The sequence below is a fragment of the Colletotrichum lupini genome, chromosome 10 (assembly GCF_023278565.1).
Source record: "Colletotrichum lupini chromosome 10, complete sequence".
NCBI classification, from domain to species: domain Eukaryota; kingdom Fungi; phylum Ascomycota; class Sordariomycetes; order Glomerellales; family Glomerellaceae; genus Colletotrichum; species Colletotrichum lupini.
The window spans coordinates 3,627,322-3,650,331 of NC_064673.1; the positions used below are offsets into that span (position 1 = coordinate 3,627,322).

The 23,010-nt window shown below is 35.6% G+C and overlaps 3 protein-coding genes across 3 annotated transcripts; all 3 read left to right on the plus strand.

Annotated features, from left to right (window-relative positions):
• Nucleotides 1-1,931: 1,931 nt before the first annotated feature.
• Nucleotides 1,932-3,091, plus strand: CLUP02_18232 (2OG-Fe(II)oxygenase; the record flags this gene model as incomplete). Its single annotated transcript, XM_049297134.1, has 3 exons — nt 1,932-2,298; nt 2,392-2,569; nt 2,725-3,091. The coding sequence occupies 3 exons, from the start codon at nt 1,932-1,934 to the stop codon at nt 3,089-3,091; spliced, it is 912 nt and encodes a 303-aa protein (XP_049138358.1).
• A 5,809-nt stretch (nt 3,092-8,900) lies between these two features.
• Nucleotides 8,901-10,404, plus strand: CLUP02_18233 (pectin lyase; the record flags this gene model as incomplete). Its single annotated transcript, XM_049297135.1, has 2 exons — nt 8,901-9,425; nt 9,487-10,404. 2 exons carry the CDS (start codon nt 8,901-8,903, stop codon nt 10,402-10,404), a joined length of 1,443 nt encoding a protein of 480 aa, XP_049138359.1.
• A 4,511-nt stretch (nt 10,405-14,915) lies between these two features.
• Nucleotides 14,916-15,116, plus strand: CLUP02_18234 (uncharacterized protein; the record flags this gene model as incomplete). The annotated part of the gene is made up of 1 exon (XM_049297136.1): nt 14,916-15,116. A coding segment is annotated over one exon (201 nt), but the record flags the coding sequence as incomplete, so codon positions are not given.
• Nucleotides 15,117-23,010: the final 7,894 nt, after the last annotated feature.

Genomic DNA, 23,010 nt, shown 5'->3' on the forward strand with positions numbered 1-23,010 from the left:
TTTATAACGGTATTATAGAAGTAAGAAGTTAATTTTTTAATTAGAAGAGCTAATTAAAGTAAAGTCTATAAGTTAATACTATAAGGACTTTCGTAATAACTTTATTTAATTCCCAATTAGGAAATTAGTTACATTTATTAATTAATTATTAAATAATTAAATATAGCGCGAGAAATAAGCTAAATAATCAAATACGAACCTTATATTTAATTTGTTTATATGGGTATAAGCGCTATAGGACGTGGGAAATACCGACCATAATGCTCGCATTGTTAAGGAAACGGTGGAGAAGCTAGGCGGGCTGGATATCATTGTGGCTAACGCCGGATGGACGAGGCTCAGCGACTTTGGCGATCTAAACGCATTGTGCTTGGAAGAGTGGAACAAGGTCTTCTATTCTCTCGTTGAATCTTGTAGTCTTTCACGAAACATCTTCACTGACAGGGTAGTAGTGTTACGCAACCAATGCTCTTTGTCATCTACAGCTCATGCAGGCCGCCGGACCTATTTTTAACGCCAATTCAGAAGGTGCCGTGTATTTGATTACATCTTCCATAGCGGTAAGCCAAGCCTTATGCCAGCCCCCGTCGCGGTAATCTCCTATCGTCTTGCTTGGCCATTGGCTTACTTCCTTGCCCGTTCTCATCTCAGGGTTCCACGCAGAGCGGAAGTAGCATGGCGTATGCGGTCAGCAAAGCAGCGGGCCTGCATCTGATGAAATGCATCGCCGCGACGCAAGGTCCCAAACTGCGGATGAATGCCATCTTACCCGGTCAGCTCTTGACAGAATGGGTACGCATGCCCTTGAAAGGCTTTCCTGGTGCGTCTCTGGTTTCTAACTTGTTTCTTCAGGGCTTGCAATTTACGGAGGAGCAAATTGCTCAGGAGCAAAACGACTCTGTTTTGAAACACGAGGTTTGCCTTTCTTCCATCAGTACACGTTCGGACACGAGGTCTTACACACTGTGACAGACGTACCTAAGCGATTGCGCTGATGTGTACATTTGGGTTGCGAAGAACACCTCTATGACTGGTCAAGAGATAACCGTAGATGCTGGTCTTACTCTCTCATGGAGTTCTGCTATTTGACCTTGACAGGCTGGGGGGAGTTGGGGCAGAGGTTTCAGGTAGTGATCACTAGCATAACTCAATACCAAGGCAAACAAATCTCCGGTCATTGAGAATTTCCTTAACAAGCACAAATGACTATGTGCTGTAGATGAGCCGAGCTGTCCATTCCATAATACCTCAACACCAATCAGTGTATCATTTAGTGCATAGAGTTACACAATGGAGCTTTCCATGATGCCTTGTAGGCATAACCTAAGCGCATGCGTAAGGCTTCTTACTGCGACAATAGAAATACTGTAGAGACTGTCTGTTCTCTCACAGGTGCTTTTGTATTGGCGCCGCTGTAATCGTGCCAATCGCAATTTGTTTACGTAGTCTGTAAATTGGCCCTTTGTAATTGCCTCAAAAGCCACCTCCCATCAAGCTAGCGTCTCTGGAATCCTGACTGATATTCATTTGGCTAGGAGCACGTCGCCGGAGAGTCCTGCCTCTGAGAACCACCTCGCTATGAATTGCCCTACTGATGTAAAAGTAGTGGAGCACCAGTGTAAACTAAGGTACGCGGGGCTGCGCTGAAATGGCGCCCGCATAAGCAAGCAAAATGCCGCTCGATATACTGTAGACTTCAACAGGCATCACAAATTTCACCGCAGTAGGAACCGTCGCTCCATGCCTTCGGAGGCGCTTGCCATCCTCGATCCACCGATCAGATCCCCACTGACAAGCCCGACAGGGGCTCTTGGGGATGTCTACTTCACAGAGATAATAAAGTATTTTATTCAACTAATACGCACACTAATTGTTTTCTTGAGAAAGCCCCATTTGCGAAGTTGTGAATCTTTTAAATCCATCTTTCAACCATGGGTTACAACGACTGGGATAACGATAACGAGCCGGCCGTGGACCGTGACCACGACTGGCGTGCGGTACCGGGCGATTTCGACACGATACCTGTGATCGATGTTGCCGGTATTAGAAGTGATCATTTCGATGAGAGACGCAAGATTGCTGCCCAGATTAGGGACGCTTGCGTGCGAGTCGGGTTTTTCTACATTCAAAACCATGGCATTAACGACGATGTTATTAAAGGCGTGTTCAAGGCGGCAGAGACTTTTTTCGCGCTGCCATTTGAGCAGAAAATGGAAGTATTCATCGATAATAGTCCAAATTTCCGGGGCTACACTCCCATCGGGGGTTCGGGGAAGCCTGGACCGGACGGACGAGGAAGTGAGTCTGGCCTCCCACCCCTCTGCGTCCCATCAGCATGTCGATAGGTGACCTACCCTTAGTGTCTGCATTGGCTCACTTGTGTGCATAAAGATCTGAACGAGGCGTTCGAATGGGGCCATGATTCGAAGCTGAACGATGATCCCAACGATGCTTGCGACGACCCGTATATGAAGGGCCGCAACCGATGGCCACGGGAGCCCGCTGACTTCGAGGACCAGCTATCTACTTACTATCGAGAATTGCGGGCCTTTTGCCGTCTGTTGGCCAGGTCTGTCGCGCTGTCACTAGGTCTAGACGAGGACTATTTTTCCTCCTGTACATCTCACCCCGGTTGCGCCAGCGTCCTGGCCCGCCCATTACCCGCCTCAAGAACGAGGCGCCGCGGCCCGCGGTCTGGATGCCCATACCGATTCTGAATGTCAGCTCACACGTCCTCCTACATGAAGTTGTTGGAGAAGATGCGCTGACGATTGTGACATTAGTCTTCACGATTCTTGCACCAGGACCCGTCCGCGCTCTGGAGGTCGCGAATAAAGCCGGGGAGTGGATATCAGCTCCGCCTAAGCCCGGAACCTTCATAGTCAACGTCGGTGACCAGCTTCAAGCCTTCACCAACGACCTCTACATCTCGACTCGTCACCGAGTCATGAACTACACTGGACAAGAGCGATACGCCATCCCCTTCTTTTTCTCAACAAACTTTGAGACCGTCATCAAACCAATCCCGGAACTGCTTACCGGAGACCAGGTAGCCAGAAACCGGCAGGTCTCGGCTGGACAGGTGAGCTAAGCTTATCTTTATGTTTAATCGTCCTGGAAATGACGGCATATGCTTCAGACTTTGTCATTTTCGCCATCATATGAGCGAACTGCCCCAAGTATTCTGACTGTGTGGTTATTTACTTATTCTCAATCTTAGATGTATAAGGAAAACATAACATCTCTCCACCGAATCGCGTCAGCGGTCCCAGACTTCGCCAAGTATTGTAATGAGGAGGCAACCACGGTATAGATGAGCAGAAATGCTTTCACAGTGGCGGGTGGTTCTCTATAAGTCGACCCACCCCCTTTTGGCCACCCCCCCCTTTTGGCCACCCCATTTCTCCATCCCAGCCACCGCATTAAAACCCTACCCACGATTTTTAAACCACCATAATAATTATAAAAATCGTCCAAATGCAATTCTTTTTTATATATTTATTTATTAATATATAATAGTCTCGTATACCGAAAATAAAGTTATTTAGGCTCTTAAAGCTATTAAAAGAGGTCTCTTAGTTAATCGGGCCTCGATTAAGTTCGGAGTTCTAAGGTTAACTCTTTATAACTATAAAAAAGGCTACTAAACGAGGATAATAATATTCGTAAACCTCTAAAAGCTTCTTTTATAATAAGAAGACTAGCTAGCTTAATAAGTTCGTATTTAGTATAATCTGGGCATTATACTAACTTATAAATAGCTTATAGAATTCGCTAAGCGAGTTCTAAGATCCTAGGGGGATATAAATCCTCTTAAGAAGAGATAGATAGACGCTTTTTTAAAGAGGAACTTATTAATTAAGGTTTAGAGAAGTCGTACTATTAATTCGAGGTATCTAAATAGGGCTATTACTAATATAATTAAATTATAGTTTAGATTACTTAATATACTAGAGATTAGTAATATTAAATAGGCTAATAAGTATAATATAAATAAGACTAATATCCTAGAGGGTAAGGGATTTAATAGCCTAGTTTTAAGTAAAGTAGAGACTATAATAGTATAAAAAAAAGAGCTTAGTTTGCGTATTTAGGTATTTATAATTAAGTATATCTTTATTAATAATCGAGCTATTAAACTACTAGTTATATATAAGAGAAAGTTAGTATAATAATAATAGTTTCTATTTAAACTTAACCCTTATGCTAGTTAGGAGTTTATAGTAATAGATAATAGCTAGATAACTAATAAGATTACCCTTAAGTAGTTAAAAATAGTATTCTTATTATAGACTAAGACCCCCCCCCTTAGGGGGCTTAGTATACTTAATAAGCCTCGACTATTAGTTCTAAATAGCTATAGGAGTTATATAACGATAGAATTTATATAAGAATACCATAGAAATAATATCTACTTACTATTCTTATTACTATATACTTCTTATATCCTCTAGCTATTAAATATAGCTATTTTTAGACTTATTAAGTCTAAGTATAGGAAGGAGCTTAGTAAGGAGGATATAGTAGATAATTTTACTATTGTTAGAAAGCGGTACTTCTTAAGTTACTATTAAAAAGCTCGTTTACCTAGTCTAATATCGTTAAATATACGAAGTAAGTAAAAAGTAACTAGACTATATCCCCCTAACATAGCTAGACTATTTACTAATTTAATAGTCCTATTTAACCTAGTTATATTAACTAAAAAGACTATAAATACTAAGTAAGTAACTAGTAATATTAGAAAAGCTATTAACTAGGTATTAGCGGCGTTTATTATTAACTAGTTAATATTTAGGAAGGCTAGCGAGCTTTATAATTAATTAAAGTTATTTATAGAGCTTAGTTTAGACTATAATACTTAACGACTATTATTTAGAAAAATAAAAAAGGTATTTAGTAAATAGGCCTACTATTTAGTAGTATTTTAGTACTATATTCGAGTTCTAGAAGCTAAAGTTAATTAATTAAGGCCGCGGAAAAAGAAGAGTATACTAATAAACCTAAATACTAAGTTTGCGAATATTTAGGATATATAAAGAGCTTAGGAGGACTTTAGTAACTATTTAGTTAGTCTTAGTCGACTCGTAGGGGTCGAATTACCTAGGGAGAATAATAACTATATTATTATAGTAGTAGAAGATAGTTAATTAATTAAGTGTAGTTAGTGGCGATGTTTTGATACTATGTTTTGATGGGGTGGCCAAAAGGGGGGGGTGGCCAAAAGGGGGTGGGTCGACTTATGCCTCACTTGGACATTGGAGCCAGTCTTGGCTGGGCACAGACCATTCAGCGGGGTCGAATATATAAAGTACAACTACCTTATGAAAGCTTTTGTGACCTCGAATTCCATGCTTTTCGGAAAGGTGAGGTTCTTTGCCTTGTTCATCTGACTACCCTCATGCTGCTTGGTGAAAATTGTCCTTCAGGACGATCAGTGGTTGATTTCCACGAGGACCCCAGCAGAGCTTCCCATGCCAAGCCCACAATGACTGCACGCTTCATGATTCATGCCCCCTTCAGGCAATAATGAATTCAAAATCAGCGGAATAGTTTGTATAGTATCATGGCGCGTTCGGATTGGTAATTCTGATCATGATGCCATGGAACCCTTATCTGACGATGACGTGTCAACAGGGGCAAGCGCTGCGGCGCCGCAACATAGCCGGGTTGTTTCTTGATACCGAACTGCTACCTGAACCAAGCATGATCTGCAGGCCTTCGTCATACTATCAGAGTCAGCCCGAGATCAATCGGATCTTCCATAAGGATCCAAACCTAGGTTGGTGTATATACTAAGCTTCGTGCTCGGTGGCGGGGCCGCTGCCCAACATTCAAAGGCACGTTGCACAAGGACCGCTGGCGACGAGACTCGCAGTGTCGTTTCACCTTTCTTAAAGTCCGCTTCGAAAGGACGATTGAGCAACCCAACCCTTTCCTACAGGGACTGCGTGGTGTAGAGCGTAAAGGCCGGGTTCCGCCAAAGGATTTCTTGCGATCGAAGAAGAACCCCCCCATTTCTAGCCACGCTACCTAATACCTGATGCGGTTTGTCAGTCGCACTCACGCCTTCCAAATCCTGGCCGATCACAGGGGCTAGACCTTCCTCGACAGAAGATGCCGTGGCATTCGACGAGGAAATTGCGAACCAAGGGAGTAGATAAGCACGGGGTCGCATATTGAGTTCAGAACAGGCTAGGGTGAGTGGAAACGATCGGAGGCGTCCCGCCTGATCGAAAACGCGTATCCCCATGATAATAATAAACAGACAGGAATATGCCAATAGGCAGACGAAGAAGAAGATTCACACTGCAGTTTACGGTTCATAGTTTTTATTTCTCCCTGTCCAAGCCTTGGTTGTCATTCAAGATTCAAGCTTTGACGCCAAACTGCAGAGCTCGCCCACGCTCCCCTGAGACTTGATTTGACTTCGACAACCGGCACAAACTACACAAGGGGTGCCCTATGGTTCTGCAATGATTACAGGGCTCTTATAAAGGCTATGTCGCTAAGTTCCACTTGAAGTGGTGAATTTTCTTCTCAGATTACCTTGCTCAATTTCATCCCTTTTTTCCAGACAGCGGTGCAACTGGGCTTTTCCCTCACCTCTGCCGGGACTTTCTTTTGTTCGGTTCTTTTCTTTGGCAAAGTTATGGAGATATCTTGCTACTTACCATGGCAGCGCTGTCATACCAGCTTTTACTAGTCCGTTTAGCACTTGCTTCAAGATGTGTCAGGTGTATGTTCCCTGGCCTCGAGCCAGAAGGCCGAGTGAGCAGCTAGTAGACTGACCGACTGGCATAATGATATGTCGAGAATTATTGGTTAGAGAGCAGACAGCAACTTTTTCCTACTGGCTAGTGACGAATTCTTAAGGTTAAGATGAGTTTACTTACTGAAGCCCGGCGCGGCACCTGAAGAGTAGAGCAAGAACCTTGAATTTGTAGCTGCCTAGATCCCGAAGCACCTCCACCTCGCCTTGACCTACTTTGAGTCTAAATTAGCAAGGGTGGATCTTCTGTACTTTCTCAGGTATGGGCTGCACGAGTCGGCGGTATTCGTATTCATGGTCAGCGGGCTCAAACCATTAGCGGCATGCCCCACGCGCCTGAGATGGTGTTGGAGCAGGATAACGTTAAGATTGTGTAGAGCGATGTTACGTGTCTTGACCTGGGCACGTTATGTGCGCGATGGGTGAGAAAGAAGGTTCAGCTACGAGCTGGCTTTTGGCTTGAGTGATTTGACAGGTGACGAGCAATGTCATGCGGAAAGGCAATTGTTGGAAGAAGTACGATTGCTTCATCATTGTGAATGCGAGTATCAGGGGTCTAGCACTGTCCTACTGGAGTGACAGCCGCTGGTTAGACTCATTTGGTCTGAAGTTTTCCGCCATGACAGATGTAGTTTTGGGTGTGATCTTGACTTTTACCTCGCGCTTCTTCAGCAGCAGTGCTACGACTTCTATCCCACTACCTTGATCCCCCGCTGCATTTACGATTGTGTCTTCATCTAACATGCCCCTCTAGTTCCATCAGATTTTGGAGCATGCCGCTTCACTCTTGATCTGATGATACCTGTACTGCTGTGCCCCAGTTCCAACAGCGTGCGTTAACATCTACGGTCTCATTCACTCGTATAGTGATAATGGGAGCCAAGCTGAGGTGACCCGTTAAGCTTAAGTCCATCCAAGTATCGTTGACTTTGTATTCCCCCCAAAAGTCTTTTGTACACCTTTACCTAATTTAATCGAACACAGCAAAGGCTGTGTACATCTGCTAGAAACGCTTCCATTGCTTCACCATCCTGCGAGTTATGGTGTGCTAACCGCTGCGTCACGCTGAATGGCCACGCCGTTTGGTTCGGTTATACGGAAGGCTGGCTTTGTGGGCCTTTTGTTTTCCGGCGTCTTTCTCTACTCATATGATTCATCCTCAGAATAGCTCACCAATTCGTCTCTGCCAGAAAAATCAGCCAAACATACGAATCCACAGCACATCACACTTCCGAGCCTTCAATATGCCGCTAAACCCCACTTCGCCGCCTCCGTCGAAGGTGAGATATTTTGTACGGATAATTACGGCAGGGCTATCAACAGGCCAACTGCAATGGAAATCAGCAGACGTACCAAAGCATCTTTGGTACCAGCCCCCTTGGCATCATGTCACCCACGGCAAACTCAATATGCTCCATCTCCCTTTTTCTTTCCCCTGCATCGGTAGGGTTTTTATCCCCGTACTATACTCCACCAGCAACACCATGATTTGACCTTCTCGCTTCTGGGCCCATAGCTCACGAGTCCCTGTGAGTTGAGCAGCTCCCTCCTTCTTAGATAAAAGCTTCAGAGTTAGAGTAATTTGTATCAACTTCATTGAAGCTGATGCTACGGCTCCTACTCTCGGCGATAACACCCGAGAAGGAATCATGATTGCGTTGGTCCATACGGATTGGGAAATCTGGCCGCAGCAGAGAGTTCCAGGCTGGTCTATTTTTCTCTCTCTCAAATGGGAGGATCCTGAATATATTGGTCTAGTGCGCCAGAACGGGGGCTCTGCCAGCTATGGCGAGTAGGAAACTTGACATCGGGATTTTTGATTACATTCAGATATTGTCTCTCTTTCTTCGACTTGGCTCACTAGACAATCCCCCATGCTTGGTGGATCAATTGTGCTCTGGGCTCTATGCCCCTTAATTTATCGGACTCTGTCCGATTCTTACTGTTTGAATTCATTGAAATACGATGGAGATTCACGATGGATTGCCCAAGTGTTCTCGGGGTCATGATCCCAATCCTTCATTTTTGGTGTCAACTTTAGCTTCGACCGAAATTCGCGCCGGCGTGACCACATCTTTCCTTTATTGACTTCATCCAGTGTTTCTCTTCTATTTCCCCTACCGCTATCATGCGTTTCTCAGCATCTGTCATCCTTGCCACCGCTGTCGCCAGCACGACCTCTGCTCAGAAAGTTGTCGGCGCGGCTTACGGCTTTGCCACTGGCGTCACTGGAGGTGGTAGCGCCTCCGCTGCTACCCCATCCTCTGCTGAAGAGTTGGCTGAATGGCTTTCCGATAACACCGCCCGCACCATCGTCATCGACAAAGAGTACAACTTTACCGGTAAGTCGGCTTCAGGAGCTGGGTGCGACCGCAAGAGCTGCAGCTCCGCGAAAGGTGGACAATTGTTTCTTGGAGACCTGTCTTGCGGAACTAGTGATAACGTCGTCGCTACTGTTACTTACGACGTTGCTGGTACCGAGCCTCTGGTTGTCGGAAGCAACAAGAGTATCATCGGCTCCAACGGCAAGGGAGTTCTCATTGGTAAGGGACTCCGCATTCAGAAGAACGCCAAGAACGTCATCATCCAGGGTATCACTATCACCAACCTTAATCCTGGTGTTGTTTGGGGAGGTGATGCCATCGATCTTCAGGTAAGGCACCAGCAGATTTCTCAAAATGTTCTATGTTAGTTGCTAACAGTTTGGTAGGGAGGCAATGATGGTGTCTGGATCGATCACAACAAGATCTCCCTCATCGGCCGCCAGTTCATCGTCAGCCACTACGACGGCTCCCGCGTTACTATCTCCAATAATGAGTTCGACGGTATCCACTACCTCTGCCTCCTGCAACGCCAACCACTACTGGACCATGATGCTCAATGGTAACGGCGACCAAATGACCCTCGATCGCAACTACTTCCACGACGTGTCCGGCCGCTCTCCTAAGCTCGGCGAGAAGGGAACTTTCCAAGCGACCAATAATCTGTTTTCTGACATGAAGGGCCACGCTTTTGAACTCTACTCTGGCACCGTTTCCCTCATCGAGGGCAATGCTTTTGAGTCTGTTAATACTCCCTACGACGGCGAGTTATACTCTAACAGCTTTAACGTCCCTGACGCCTCTTCCGCCAGCTCTTGTATCTCCTCTATCGGCCGTGCGTGCCAGGTCAACAGCCTTGATTCCTCCTGCGGTACATGGAAGTCTCTCAAGGAGACCACCGCTCTGTCTACCTTCTCTAAGCTTAAGGATTATCTCGTCAAACCAATTGCTGCCACCGGCGTCTCCACGCTGGTCAAGGGCAGTGCCGGACCTGCCAACGTCGGCTCCTCCACAGCTGTCGCTGAAAAAGCCTCCACTGAGACTGAGACTGCGACCAAGAGCAACGCTGCTGCAGCTACCCTTGCTGCCTCCGAGACTATTACCAAAGAGACCGCCACTGAGGAGCCCGCCACCGCGGAGTCCAGTTTGTCGACTGTTACTGCTCAGGCTTGGAGCCAGTGCGGCGGCAGCGGCTGGCGTGGTGCCACCACTTGCGCCGCCGGAACTTCCTGCGTCTTCCAGAATGAGTGGTACTCTCAATGTGTTAGCTCCGCCGCCAGACGTAGCATGAAGTCTCTCCGTCGTATTTAATTCAGCGCATTAGATATGCAGCCTAAATATTCTGTCAAGCCACTTGGCCTTTTGTAGATAGGAACGAAAATTGTACATCATGTTGATCACCATCCTCTATTCAGTGATCGGTTCGGTCACGAACATGCATCAAATTGCCTAATTTAACTCGTTTCACGTTGCCGATAACTCGTCACTTCGCTCTGCCCCATCGACTACCTATTATTGTAAGGCCAAGCACCATATGGATGGTTTGCAGGCCTGTCATGAGAAACGCGGAGACTCACTCAGACTACCTTAGCAGAAGCCTGGCCATCTCCGCACGAGCCCACCGGCAGCAGGGCGTGAACTTTGAAGATCTCGTTGGATGAATCAACAGGAACAGAGCTTTACAGTCTGCCGGGCTTCCAATGACCAGCATGCGGTTGCACGCAGTTGAGGAGGTAGGCCAGCGAACACAGCTCTAGTATTTCAGCAACAAAGCTGATTACATGACGAAAGTGAGCTAATAGGAGACGTTTTGATCCTTGCCCGTGCCGTCCTAGCCCACCGAAGCAACGTATTGCTCCCTGCCGGTCGCTGCCATGGCGGCTTCGTTCGTGGTTGTTGTGACCACACTTTTGCCCCCATTCCTAGAGCGCCACCCCGTTGGTGACTCGGACGACTGTTTGAAAGCTAGCAAGTACACTTCTCGAGGAGCGGTGTGGCAATCGCTAGATCCACGCAGGAATATGTAGCAGAGCGTGGCTTGGAAGCCGCTGTTGGGCGTCGCTCATTACCGCATCGGAACCTAGATGCTTCTGGCTCTCTACTGACAGCCACGCTGAACACTACTTGAACGTGGTCTTCCTTCCCGTGTCAAAAGGTCAGACATTTGGTGCAGACAAGGGACGGCTTGAGCAGATCATTGTCTTAGGGTACCTTACTCAGAGCGTGTCACCCGAAGCAGCGCCAACTCTCAGCGCGCAACGTGGACCGGCTAGGACCGCACTTGCCAACTCGCACGATAGAGCAAATAGTCAGGGATAGTACACGTTTTCGGAGCCCTCAGTTCCGAACTGTGTCAATTATGCGGGGTTCGAGGCATACTGCTCGCCTACCTTGCAGCTTGTTTCGCCCAGCTGCAGGCCATATCCGGTCACTGCAGAGTTGTCTGCAGCGTATCGCGCGAGAGCCACAGAGAAGGACTGGAATAACCCACACACACGAGATGTGACTTTGTGCCGTGCCCCCTAGATACAGCGCAGCTACGGCGCCTAAGCTCCGTGCAAGCATTAGCAGGTGCTAACTGTTGGATTACGAGGCAGAAAAGGGGCCCTATTAGGTAGTTAGGTAGGGGTAGTAGGTAGGCAGTCTGGGCCCGTACAGACAGACCCTTCCACCTACTTATACCCACTAAGGGACCGCGGGCTCTGCCCACGATCTTCCCCTCCTACATATACGCAATAGACCTATACTAACCTATTAACCTAGTCGTAACCAAAAGGTCTAACTTACTTACGTATATATTAATACTAATTAATAATTAAATTATATATATATTTTTATCGTAAGTTAGTAAGGATATAACTATAAAAAAAATAGCCTCGACCTACCTCGTTAGCTATTCTAACTTATTAACTTAGTTCTATCTATTTAATTAATAATAAGCGGCCTAGTTTATATTACTTTAGCTCTCCTCTATTATTACTAGTTAATAACTAATTAACTAATTACGGGCCGTTAAGAGCGCGCTTTATTATATATAATCTCTTCTATTAAAACTATTATTATAAAAAAATTAACTACTTTATTACTACTATTAACCTCGCTTTTATTATTAATATTATTTTTACTAGCCTTATTATTACTACTAACTTCTTTTTAATCGAACTACTTATAGAGGAATTTATTTTAAAGATATTATAGCTAAGCGCTATTTTAAACTAATAATAAATAAGAAGAGATTAATTACTAAGAGATTAATCTAACGATTATTAACGTATTAATACTTAATAATAATAAGACCTTTAGAATTATAAGTATATTAATAATAAATCTCTTATTAATAGTAAAGTATTCCGAGATACTAAAGAAAAAAAAAGATCTTAATAATAGTAGTAATAAGGATCTATTTTATATTACTAATAAATCTATTTTTTTTTAACTTAACAGAAGCTCCGAAACTAAACAAAAAAAAAAGTACGAGAAGTATTAAAAAGAATTACTAATTAGTAGCTAATAGAATCCTTTATTTACTACTAAAAATACGGTTATAAAAGGCCTTTTTTTCTTTTTATAACTTTTTACTAACCTTAGTAACCTTCTATTTATATACTTCGTTAAAAGAGTAGAATTTTCTAATTAGTAATAATAGCCCGCTTATTATTATTAAAACGATCGCTATAACTAACTTACTACTCCTTTTAACTTAGCTAACGTTATATTATAATTATAATACGACGATTATATCCTATAGTAATCTTTTATTATATAACTTATTTTATAAATATACTATAATAACCGCTAGCCTTAATAATAAGTAAAAAGGGTCTAACGATTAGTTAATATTACTTCTAGCCTACTTATATTTTTAAATTATAGAACTATACCTAATTCTAATTCGCTAGTAAGATTATATTAACTTAACTTAATAAAGCTTATTTAATATTATACCCGCCCTTATAAATAATAAAAAACTTAATACCTTTATCCTTTATATAATAAAATATTATTATTAAAACGGCCTAATAAGCAAAGAGCTATAAAAGGACTTTAAAACCGATTTCTAAAACTAAGAAGTAGGGGACTTTTTAAAAATAAAAAGTATAATTTTTAAAAAGCTAAGAGACTTCTTTATAAATAACGGTATTAATTTAATAATTAAAAATTATAATTAAATAATAAAAAAGATCGCTAGCGCCCTTAATACTTAATACTTCTCTACCTAAACTTCTAAGGAAATTATAGCCTACTATAACCGTACTAAACACTTTAATATGTTATACTATAATCCTTACTTCTTTTACTTACTACTCCTATAATTAATAAATACTAACGATCTTATTTAATAAGCTAAAGAAATAATAAGGGAATCTATATAACCTTAACTTACTTAATTTTAATAATTAAAATTCTAACCTTAACCTCGTTATTAACTAACTAATCTACCGCCTCTTTAAAAAAAAAAAAAAAAAGAATTAGAAAATAAAGTTATTATTACTTAATAACGAATTCTACCCCGTTAAATACTATACTTCGATATAAAAACTAAAAACGATATTATACCTAATACTTATTAATTAATTAACCTTACTAAGCTTTGTAATAATAAAAATAAGTATAATAGCGAGAAGTATAATATTTTTAATAAGAAGCTTTAGATTTTTAAAATACTATATTAATAAATAAGAATTAATAAATAATACTATTCTAGTATTTTTCTAAATATACTTAAGGAAAGGGTATTAACCTTTTATTTTAACTAACTTAGTAATACCTCTAACCCGCTTAGCTTTAATATAATATACTAAAGGACCTAAAAATACTTCGAGCTACTTACGAGCTATTTAAACTACCTCGCTAAACTTTATAACCTCTATTAATACTTTATAATTTATAAAAACCTAAGTAAGTTAAACTAATAAATTCTATAAGTACTAATTAACGGTATTATAATCCTCTATAAAGCGCTAACTACTTAAAGATCTATCTTTAATATAAGTAACTAACTCCTTTATTACGTAAATAATATATTAGAATATAAACTTATTATACTTAACCCGGTACTTATATTCACTAATATCTACTACTAGCTTAGTACTTTAATTAATACTATAAAGAGAAAGCATAACTATAATAAGTAATAATAATATCTCTAAAATAATACTTATAATAAAAAGGTCCCCGCTACTTATTAAACTAACTATACTTATAGTAGCTCTAATAAAAAGACCTAATTTAATAAGTAGAATTAATATAGCCGCGGTATTATTAATAAAAAGTATTTTATTTATTATAAAACCGGCTATTAATTAACTAAGTACTTAGAAAAAGAGCGACGTTAAGTATATAAAAAGTATAAAAATAGTAAAAAAAGAAATAAGAGATCTATACTAAGCTTATACTTATAATTCTTCGCCTTTTATAAAGGAACTATCCTTATTAATAATAACGATAATAATACTATAATCTAATACTTTAATAACCTCGACTTTAATTATAAGGATAATTATAAAAATAAAGTCTAGATCTTAATAATATACTTTATAACTACCGCTAATAATAGAACCCTTATAAATATCCTCGCTACCTAAGTAATAGAGCATAGCCTTATTAATATTACTTTTATTAATAAATTAACTAAGCCTATAGAACTAGCAACCTCCTTCTTATTAAATAAAAAGTACTTATTAAAGAACTTTTAAAATATTATACTTAATATTAGTACTATAGAATTCTTAACTACGGGCTACCCTTAACTCCTCGTATTATAATAATAATAACCTAAAATTACTCTTAATACTTCTAAAATTAGCGGGGTAAGTATTTAATTTAGTAATAGTAAACCTATAAAGTTATTAAGATTTATAGTCGTTAGTACCCTATTTAATAATATTACTTTTTATATCTTACTAACTAATACTCCTTTTTTATACTACTTAAAAAATATAAATAAACTAAGAATATACTTTAATAATATTAATAACTTACTAATTAAGGGAGATATTATAATACCTATTATTTATAAATAAGGATACCCTTAGCTTCTACTCCTTAATAATAAAAAAGCTATTACTAATTACTTAATAAAAGGTAAATTACGCCGCTTATATCGGCGCTTTAACTACCCTTTAGTTCTTTATTTCCTAAAGCTACTCTAATAATTTAATAATAATATAAAACTCGTAGCCCTTAAAAAACTTATAAAAATCTATTAATAATACTAACTCAACGCTACTACCCCTAACTAATTTAAATTTACCTTACAAAATAATTATAATTTTAATTATAAAGTTATAATTAACATAATATACTTAATAAATTATAAAAGTACTAACTAACTAGTACTTTACGTCGTTAATATTACTACTTCTTTTTAAATAATAAGGTTCCTTGCGAATATAATTACGAAGTATATATAAAAAACTCTTTAGTTATATTAAATCGATATCTACCTTAGTTTATTAAACTAAATTATTATAAATACTAATAAAAACTTTAGCACCGTAAAGTTTAAATCTTTTACTAAATCTATATTTATTAAAATTAAAAAAGTACCTATCGAAGCTTATAATAATATTAATAAAACTAAGAAATACTACGCGGTACTTAAAAGGGTATATAATATTATTTAAAATAAGTACTTATTAATAAGCGTAAAGGCTATACTTTAAGCTATAATTAAAGTAGTTAACGATATAGTTAGCCTAAATAGCCTCGTTCTTATACTCCTCGTTTTTAAAGCTTTTTTACGTATTTCTAATAAATCTCTACTATTACTAAATATTACTTAACGTATAAAAGTAATTAAAAAAGTAATAAAAAAAGTCCGTAAACTTTATATTAATAAATAAATAAGTAAGGTATTGGCTATTTAAAATAAACTAAATATATTTTATATTATTAATTATAATAAATTTAGGATGCGGCCGGTAATAAGATACCGATAACTTAGCAACCGGTATACGGATCTTATTATAAAAAAACTTTTTAAAAAGTAAAGCCCTTATAAAGGACTCTATAAGCTTTAGTTTTATAATATACTTATACTTATATTATAACCTCGCTAATTAAGTACTTATAGCTTAATCTTTTATAATTTTAAAACTTCTATTTTTACGGAGTAATTAATATAAATAATAATAAATTACGGAAACGAATAGAACGTTAACGAAACGATACCTAGCTATTAGTAAAGAGCTATTAGTATTAACGAGCTATAGTTATTTAGAGTTAACTACTTAACCTTATTTTATTTAAGAGAACGAGCTTATTATAAGGTAAGTCCTACTTGAATATTAGCGTTTATAGAAAAGCTAAATAAAAAAGATAATCGGGGTAGATTACTTTTATAAGTTAGTTACCTCGTTAATACCCTAAAGACTTTATTTATTATAAACAGGGCGTTTATTAATAATTAATTACCGAACGTACGAGGTTAAGGCGTATATAAAGGCGTAAATAGTATTAAAATAGCTAGTTTAATAAACCTTATAGGCCTAATAATAACCTATTTTTATAAAATAATAAAAATAATAATCGAAGATCGAAACTAAGAACGGCGTTAATATAAAGAGCTCGTTTAATAACTTACCGAGCGGCTAGTAACGCGTTTAAGTTAACGAAAATATAAAAAGCCTTCTTTTTATAATTATAAACTAATTAAAAAAAAGTCTACGAGTACTTAGGTAATAAATTAGATTATTATTATAGAAGTAGGTAATAAGCTTTGTATAAAAAGTACTATAAAATAGTATATTAAATAGGCCCTATTTAAAATATCCTTATTATTATAAACGTAATAATATAATTATAAAAAAAGCCTCTAGGATCCCCTTTTTTAGGGCGACTTTTTAGTATTTATTTATTAATAATACGTAGACCCCGAGACTTAGGAACGGGAATATTATAGAGAGCTAAGGACGAAGAGGCTAAAAGAGGGCTAGACCCCTACCTAGTTCCTTATTAAGTAGTTAGCGATTTATTATAACCTAAGTATAGAAAATATAAAGAATTTAAAAGTAGAGGTATATTAGTTCTTTTTTAAACTACTATCTTAGTTATAAGACAATTTAATTTGTTATAAGGTCTTAATTAAGAGAGTACGTAATATAGCCTACGAGGCTAATAAATTATAGTTATTAAATTAGTAAAAGGGCGGCGATTAGTTATAAAAAGATAATAAAAAGAGGCTATATCCGTTATTAAAATAACTACGTTAAATATCCCCCTTTTATAAAAAAAAGAGTAGGGAGAGCTCTAAGGGGCTAGGCTCTAGGGACTTATTAAGAGTAATATTATAAAAGCTATATAATAAAAGTGCTCGTACCGAGCTATTATAAAAGCGTTATAGTAGCGATATTAAGTACTTTATATATAATAAAATAGGCTATATATTTAATAAGTATTAAAAAAATAAGTTAAGAAGTAGGGGCGACGATAAGCCGACGTACCCCTAATTAAAACTAACGTTAGTAATTATTTAATAAGTTATTACTAAGCCGAGAGTTATAAAAGTCGACTTATTAAAAAACGAGTAAGTATAAATAATATACTTAATACGCTTACGCTAAGTATTAAAAGAGTATTAATAAAAATAATTACGAAAAGTAAAATAATAGTTCTACGAGGTATTATTAAAAGGCTAATAAAAGTTAATATAAATATATACTCCGAAATAGATATTATTAGTACTAGGCTCGTAACCTATTTAAGGTTAACCCCGGTTACTATTATAGCTCCCTTATTAAGGGACTTTTAAAATAAAACTATAAGCTAGGGAAAAGCTTACTAATTAACGCTCTTTTTTATTAACTATTATAAGTAGCTAAAGAAGATTTAATAACTATTTATTATAATTAATAAGGATAAAAGAATAATAAACCTTTTATTATTATAACTATTAATAAGTTAAGAGGGTATTCGTATTAATATAATAACGAATATATAGTTATACGAGCCTATCTTAATTACCGAACTAGAAGTAATAGCTCGTAATATTATTAAGAATTATAAAAAGGCGTATATATTATATATTACTATTATAAAAAGTATCGCAGGGGTAACGGAGACTAAATTACGAGGGGGTCTATTACTAAAACTTTAATTAAAAATAAAAACGTTCGACGAGTAGTTAGTAAAAGGACCGTAGTTATATAATAGGGTAGAATACTTTATTAACCTAGTTCCGGGTACTAAACTACTATATAGTCTTCTTTATTTATTAAATAAGAAATAACTTAATAAGCTTTATATATATATTACTAAGAACCTAGCGAACGGTCGTATTATACTTTTAATTAATAAGGCTAAAGTACCGATCCTCTTTATATTAAAAAAGGATAGTATACTATACTTTTATATAAACTACCGCGGGCTAAATAAAGTAATTATAAAAAATTAATACTTACTACCGCTTATTAATAAGCTTTTAAATAGGCTTTACGGAGCGAAATAAATTTTAAAAATAGATATTAAAAATACTTATTACTATATTTAAATTAAAAAAAAAAGACTAATAGAAAATAGCGTTCCGGAACTAATATAATTACTTTAAGTATATTATTATACTTTTCGGGCTAACGAACGCACCCGCAACGTTTTAAGTATATATTTACTAAGCGCTCGCCGACTTATTAAATATTTATTATATAATATATATAAACGATTTAATAATTTACTTAATAATAAAGGAGTAGTATATAAAGGATATTAAAGGTCCTTTAACGTCTATGTTTATACGGGCTTTTTCCTAAATTATTAAAATATTTATTTTATTAAAAAAGGGTCGAGTTCTTAGGTTATATTATTATATTAAAAAGAATCGAAATTAACTTATTATAAGTACGAACGATTACTAATTAAAAAGTACTAGAGTTTATTAGGGATATCTAAGTATTCTTAGGGTTTTATAACCTTTACTAAAAGTTTATTACTAAATACTTAGGTATCGTTATATTAATAATAATATTACTAAAAATAAAAAAGGGGTAAATAAGGGACTTTTAGTAAACTAAGGAAGTAAACGAGGCGTTTAATTAGCTAAAGGTCGCTTTTATTTTAGTAACCGTACTTACGTACTAGAATTTATAACGTATTATATAAGTAAAAACCGACGTTTTAGTTAAAGTTATCGTAGTAATTTCATTATAATAAGCTAATAAAAAATAGCGACCCGTTACTTATTAATTATAAAAGCTTATAAATATAAAGTAGTAATAAGCTACGGGCTAATAAGAACTACTTGCTATAATAAAAAGGCTAGAATACTAAGCTTACTACTTCTAGGGCCTTTTATAAAAGTTTATAGTCCTAACGAATTACTAAGTACTTAAGGAAGTAATTAGCGTATTAATATAAGACTTTTAAAAAAGGCTCGCGAGGTAAGTATATAAATTATTAATATTTAACTTTAACTTAGAATACTAGCTAAGGAAAACGAACCTAACGGACGGTCTATTTAAAAAGCTAAATTATATAAAAGGGGAAGTACTTTATAAGGACGTCCTCTTTACGCTAGCTTAGAAGCTATGTTTTATTAGCGAACTACTACCCGACGTTTAGTAAAAAATAATTAGTTTAAAAAGATAAAATAATACTACTAAGGTATATATTTAAGTAATTAAGGCCTCCCTTTATAATCTTAGCTAAATATTAACTAGCTCTAGGGATAGGGAATCCTCTCTCCTATATTAATAACGTATTATAAAGCGTATTAATAAAATAATAATAGTTATTATTATAATAACTCGAGGTAAGAAAGTAAGAGAGTTATTAATAAACGCTCGTTAACGGTTTAGTAAGGATAAAAAGGAGTTAAATAGAATTAGGGTTATTATATTAAAATAGTATATCCTACGCCCCGTTATAAAAGAGCTTATAAGGGGCGAAACGGTATTTACTTCTTATTTTTTACTAAAGATTAAGGAGCTCGTTAAAGGATTATAAGCTAAAAACGAGTTCTATATATTATAATTAATAAGAGTTCGTACTACGATTAATAAGCTAAGAGTATATTTACTTAATAAATAGGGTATACTATTTTTTAAAAAAAGACTTATTATTTTTTAAATAAAGTCTTTTTAAATAGAGATCTTTTATTAATACTATAATAATTATAAAGTAGGTTATATAGGAGCTACGAAAACTCTTAAGCTAATTTCAAAAAAGTTCTATTAAAAAGATATTTAACGAGATATTTAAGAATATGTTAAGAACTATAAGTATTATTTAAGAATTATAACCCTAAGATATAAATCGTACGGGTAGCTATAGTTATTACTACTACTCTTATACCTATTTTAAAAAATATTTATAAACTTTATTATAGGGCTATTACTAAGCGCTCGTAATAATAGTATAGAGTATAATAATATTATAGTTATTATTTATTATATAATAAAATTTACGAAGTTCTTACCTACTATTAAGACACTTAACGTAATATAAATAATAAGTATCCTATATTAAAAGGTCGAATATAAGTTTAGTATGCTTAAAAGTATTATTATAAATAGAGATAAGCTCTTTATAAACGTATTTTAAAAAGAGTTTATTAAAAAATAGGTAATACGTTATTAATTATTTACTACGTATTATTTATAAACGGACGGTTAAACGGAGCGAACTTATTAAATATTAAAAAAGTATTTAAGAATTTATACTAAGGGCTCGCTAAATAAGTAAATAACGTAGCTAAAAAAGGCTAAGTTTATATATAATAATAGCTAATATTTTATTATAAAAATATCCCTATATATAGTATTATATAGCTACTACCCTAAGTACGTTAAATATATACTTAATTATAAGGCTATAGTTTAAGGGGTTTAAAAAAGAGTTTAAAAAATTAAGGAAATTAGGGCCTAGGCTATACGAGCATAGGTATAAGCTTTTAAGAGCTAAGTAGCTTATTATAATAAAAAATATACTCTAAAAGAGTTTAATTATAAAGAGGTCGTTAGCTTATTAATAAAGAATATATAATTTAAAAATAATAAATTAGTACTAAGATATATTAAAATAGTAATAGCTAAAAGGGTAGGGAAATAGGCTTATTAAGTATATTGATTAGAGTAATATTAGAGAATATATAATATTTTCTGAGTTTCTTAGCTTAAGTTATAAAGAAATTACTAAACGGTTAGTAACTAAATAGTAAATCTCTTAGAGTTAGAGGATAAGTAAAACGTTTAGGAAATTAAAAAAATCGTTATAATATAAGGTAAGAGAGGAAACTTACGATATCTCGTTAAATAAGCTAGGTAGCTTACTAAGTATAATATATAAGAGCTTATTAAGTATTTTAAAGGGGTAGCGGAAGTAGTTAATAAATTTAAATATTATAAAAAAAGGGTATATATAAAATAGAATAATAAACGTTAAGTTTATAATAAAAAGTTATTAAAAATAAGTTAATTAATAATATATTATAAAACCCCTTTTATTTAGCTTAGCGTAATCTTTGAAAAAAAAAATATAATATTATAACCCTTAGTAATACGTTATTAAGAGATTACTAAGATCTAGTTATATAGGGGGAATAACTTATATAATATTAGTAATAATAATAGTAGCTTTAGCGTATATTTTTAAAGCTTAATAATTAGTAATAATAGTTTACTTAGTAAGTAAGAAGCGGGGAGGCTTTATGTGCGTACTTAGCTAACTACTTAGAATAAAGCCGTTAATTTTATTAATATTATAATAAGTAAGAGGGAGGCGGTCGAAGTTATATAGAGTATTATATATATTAATAATAGCGGTTTATAAAGCGTTCGCTACTTAGTCGCCGTTAGAGGCTATAATAAAAGGTATAACGGGAGCTATAATAAGAAGTATAATAAGAGTTATAATAAGAAGTATAACGGGAGCTATAATAAGAAGTAGAATAAGAAGCGAAATAGGGGCCGTAGTATTATTATTATTAGTAATAAGTTAGGGACGGGGGACGTTATCTAAAGTAACGCTCTTATAATCCTAGTTAAGCTAAGGGACCTTAGTAATATTAATATTTATAAAGAACTTATTAACGTCGAACTACTTATTATAACCCATAGCTTTAATTTTAATATAAATAATAGCCTCGTTAAGCTATTATAGAGCCTTTACTTAGAGCAGGAGGAGCGTAATACTAACCTTATTAAAATCTAAAATAATATAACTAAGGGCTAGGGTACCCCTATTTATATTAAAAAGAGCATTATAAGTAGGGGTTAGCGAGTTATTAATATTAAAATAGTAGTGCTTAATATAATACTAAAAAAGAGAATTTTTTAAATTATTACTAAGCTTTTTAAAATCGGTATCCTTATACTAGGACTTATTAAACTTAAACTTAAAGTCGTCCCGCTCGTTATTATTATTAAGAATATAGTTAGTAATAAGAGTATACTTCTTAATAAGAGTCTAAGTCTTAGGATTATAAAAAATAGGGGTAGCGCTATATATAATAATAATATAAGTAAGTACCTTATTTACTAAGAACTTAATAACGCGTTTATAAAAAGTAAAGAAAATAAAGAACTCCTAAATATACGTAATAGTAACGCCCTTAAGAGTCTTTTTATAATACTAAGCTAGAGTATTAAGGTTACTTTATAGAGCGGTCGTATAGCTATTATTACGAAAGTAAGTTAGTTAGAAATAATTAAAATAAAAAATAATCTTAGTCTTATTATTAGTATTAAGGATACTAGCTTAAGAAAAGAAATTTAAATTAAAAAAAAAAAAATTGCCAAACGATTACCGACGATTTATTATAATCGAGATTAATAAGTTTAGATATTTATAATTAATAGCGAGCTCTTAGAGAGTAGCTTATTTAAGGTAGACTTTTTTTATTTTATTACTTATTAATAAGTTAGTAATATAAATAGCGACCTTTTTTTACGTATTAGTAATGTAACTAAAAGTATAAAGAACGTA